The sequence below is a fragment of the Dromaius novaehollandiae genome, chromosome 18, assembly GCF_036370855.1.
Source record: "Dromaius novaehollandiae isolate bDroNov1 chromosome 18, bDroNov1.hap1, whole genome shotgun sequence".
Taxonomy (NCBI): Eukaryota; Metazoa; Chordata; class Aves; order Casuariiformes; family Dromaiidae; genus Dromaius; species Dromaius novaehollandiae.
Genome location: NC_088115.1, coordinates 11,459,298 through 11,463,222, shown reverse-complemented (window position 1 = coordinate 11,463,222; position 3,925 = coordinate 11,459,298). Strand labels below are relative to the sequence as shown.

The 3,925-nt window shown below is 47.2% G+C and overlaps 1 protein-coding gene across 1 annotated transcript; it reads left to right on the top strand.

The window, feature by feature from the left end:
• The first annotated feature begins 323 nt into the window (after nucleotides 1-323).
• TMEM100 (transmembrane protein 100) lies at nucleotides 324-728 on the top strand. Its single transcript, XM_064522959.1, has one exon. It carries the CDS (start codon nucleotides 324-326, stop codon nucleotides 726-728), a length of 405 nt encoding a protein of 134 aa, XP_064379029.1.
• The last annotated feature ends 3,197 nt before the right edge of the window (nucleotides 729-3,925 follow it).

Sequence of the window (3,925 nt, the reverse complement as noted above, 5' to 3'; positions counted from 1 at the left end):
AGATGTAACTTAAAACCCTCTTTGGCCCACGGTACCCTAAGGTTGGCGTCTGCCTTGGCCTGTGAGTCTGTTCTTTCTAGTACTTGTGCACATGCTTAAGACTACTATAAAAACTGATTCAAATCCATTACATTAAGCTCATACACAAACCCTTGCAGGGTCAGAGCCTGTGTTTGTGATCCCGAGTGGGATGCTGGTGCATCCCAGTTTGTCAAGTAACAGTAATGCTTCTTAGTTGAACGCATGCTCTTCTTCCCACAGCGCGACGCGTGGTCAGCAGAGCCTGCTCTAGCTTCAGAATCGACTGAACCAAGAAAACCAAGATGACAAACGAACCTATTAAAGAGATCCTGGGAGCGCCGAAGCATCCTGATCCCGTAACCTCTGAGAAGAGCAATAACAATGACTGTGTGATAACCACCATCCCCCTGGTCAGTGAATGCCAGCTGACGGCAGCGACGGGGGGAGCAGAGCTCTCCTGCTACCGCTGCACCATCCCCTTTGGCGTGGTCATCCTCATAGCTGGCGTCGTGGTTACTGCTGTGGCATACAGCTTCAATTCCCATGGATCGATCATCTCGGTGTTTGGATTGGTCCTCTTGTCATCGGGACTCCTTTTGCTGGCTTCTAGCGCGGTGTGCTGGAAAATTAGGCAGCAAAATAAGAAAGCGAAGAGGCGGGAGAGTCAGACAGCACTTGTGGCACATCAGCGAACCTTGTTCGGGTAAAGACGACCAGGAAAAGGCTGGACAGAAGACAGCCCTTGTGAATCAACTTGACTATTTATCAATAGGTCAGATTGCAGGATTTAATTTAACGTTGGAAATGAACTGAAATGAAAATGGAACGGTTTAAGAAAGACTCTAAAACCTCCACAAATGCTCTTAATATTTTTCTTACTGCAGACATAGCAGTAATTCTTTCCAAGACAGAGGGAAAATCATTTTCCTTCATAGAAAACAGTGCTGTCATAACTGCAATCCAGAGCATTCTGCAACATGCTGATCATGTTGGAAAGGGAGCTTGTGAAAACTAAGAAAATAATTTTAAGTGACTTAAAATGCCAGAGATCTCCTTAAATACTGTGACATTTGACAAAGGGAGAAGTCACAGCATTTGAAGTGACTAGAAGGTTATGGCCAGATCGCCTGTGACAACAGAACGTTGTTGCTCGGAAAAAAGCAGTAACAACCAAGCAAACTGCAGACTGCTCGATAAGCTGATTCTTAGATTCTAGGTAACCTTTTCTTACCAGTGATATCTGTGGTACTTTCCCCCTTTTTTTTAAACAAACTAATATTAATTTTGTTTTGCTATTGAATAGAAATAGGTAGAAATGTGTAATTATATTGTCTAACCTAAATAACGAGGTATGAGTATAGCTTCATACCTGAGACTTTTTTGTAAATTAAAGTGGTCAGGTTTAGCACTTTTCATTATTTTGCTACAAAATTAAAAAGTAAATTTCATTAAAATAATATTCAATGCTGCTAGAGCTTTAGAACATCTTTTTTATTGCTATCAGGATAACTTGTATCTTCTTTATGGGTTTTTATTTTTGTAGAACAACAGCTGTGAAGTAACTGTGAACATGCATACCACTGATCTGTTCCAAAAATCTCTGTAGACCATGGATTTTGATTTGGCAGCCCATTCCTCTTGCAGCTTCATTAACAACTGCATTATTGAAAAATCACAGGGGTCAGTTCTTCAGACGCTTATGGCATAGCCAATTTTACTCAGTTATTAATAATTACTCATGGAAGCAGTCATTCATGTAGAAGTGTTTGCTGGATGAGTGTTGAGATTATGAATTTGTGTGAAAATGCAGGTCTCGGGTGCCCCTGTACGTGCCCGAGATGTTTGAGCCTTAACTCTTGTGTTCCAGAGGCCTTCCAGCTTCTCTCAGGTAATGAATAATTGAGGGGCTGGCCCCAAACTGGAGCAAACCCAAACGTTATTTCATCATCTCCACGATGAAGGAGAAGCGGCGCTGAGCTAAGCCTCAGACATTCACCTCCGTGAGTGTTTATGAGGGCGTCCAAAGGCAGAGGAGGTGCTTGGAGTCCTCTTTTTCTTTTTTCTCCCCCCCAGACTTACAAGGGCTGATGAGATTTTTTTGCTTCACACTGCTACAGCCTCCTCTTTGTCCTCCTGGCAGCAGGCTGGCCGCGGCACAGCAGCCGTGGAGCACGCCTGCCGAGCAGGGGCTTGCCTGTGGCAGGTTGTCCCCGAGCCATACGCTTCTCCTGCCGAAATCACCCAGGCATCTCAGCTTAGGTGCCGCCTTTTCCTCTGCCCTGGGTGGTTTAAGCTTGTTACATCCTAACTTATCCCTGGATTTGCAAAGTGCGCTGCATGTTTTAAATAGAGCTGGCTATATGCATGGGAGGGGATGTTTGGAGTCACTATTTGCGTTGCCACGCTCCATGGTTACCAGACGCTATAATAAAATCACTTGCATCAGAGGAAAGCTGACAACACATTTTAGTGCTTCCATAGCTCTAACTTAATCACGGCAGGAAGCTTTCCTGCTGCTAGGAGAACATGTTGCGTCACCAGAACATCTGACACCGGTGTCTAATGTCAATCACTTTGCTTAAGGTCATTAAAAATATTAGGGTGTCCTGTTACGATGTACAGGTTTCGCATGAGTGACAATTCATGGGAAATGCATAGCATGATAAATAATGCAACAGGTGGACTAAAGTGGTGTCTTTCCTGTTTAAAATGAGAAAAGTGATTGACATTAGCAGAGCTGGATAAGCTAAACAGGGCTGTTTATTTTCTTTCCCCTGGGAACACAATAGTTTTTCTGAGTCCTTCTCCCCCCTCCCCACTGCCTTCTCCCCAGTGGGGTTTCGTGGGTGGCCGAGAAGAGCGTTGCAGGGCCCGCGCAAAGACGCGGCGATTCCCGCTGCGCGCGTGCAGCAGCTCAGCCCTGCGGGTTGCAGACGGGGCCGAGGGTGGGCGCGGGCCTCTCACCCTCCGCGGGAGGCTTCCCCGTCCGTGGGCTCACCCTGTGCTGCCGGCGATGCAGGCGAGCTCGCCCGCGGTGTGCCGTGTGTGGAGGGAGAGGAGAGGTGCAAGGTGAGGCTCTGCCCCAAGTCAGAAGAAAAAGCCAAACTTGGAGGAACGCAGGCAACGAGTTTTGGGAGCAGGGGTGTAGGAGGGGTAAATAAGGGTGAACGGGGACCGATTGCCCTGCAACTGCTAGAGATTCCCTTTCCCTCACTTCTGCTCTATGTCTAATCTGCACGCGTGAGGAAAGAGCAGAGTGCCTGCACCAGCTTCTGCCTTGCGAACTGCGGAGCATTTAGACATTAAGGACCAGGTAAGCAGTGCCAGACTGCATTACAGAAATGTTGAGACTGATCCCCCAGCATAGCAAAGCTTCAGATACCACCACGGTGTCCTGTAATACCCCCTAACTGACAGGCTGAGACGCCTCTAGGTAATACGGGACTACTACAGCACAAACCGCCGAGCTTGGTAGCGTGGGCTTGCTTGTGAGGCAAGGTCCACGCGCAAGCGTCATATCAAGCAGTGAGCGAAAATCCGTGCAGAATTCACCCTTACTTGCCCTTCATTCAGAGAAGCAAAAGGATAATTTACGGGGCAGAATCGCAGCCCCTGGTTGCAGTGTCCTGCAGGAGCGAGGCAGAGCTTGCGTGTGGATGAGGCAGAGACCTCGTGTGCTGTTCAGGAGCGTTTCATCACTGCATTGCTACATGCTCCCCGGGCTTCTCCACTGTGACTTGTGGGCTTTGATTTGGGGACAATCTGAAGTAGTTGTTAGCATCTTTTCTGAATGGCCAATGGTGACACCCAGCATGAGTCTCCCAGTCTATTTTTCTGTCTTTCTGTACATCTGCATGTTACAGACATACTTCATTATTATCCTCTCTCTCCATGCACCTCTCAT

Coding starts and splice junctions, on each gene's coding strand:
- TMEM100 (XM_064522959.1), top strand. CDS start 324: ATGACAAACGAACCTATTAAAGAGATCCTGGGAGCGCCGAAGCATCCT.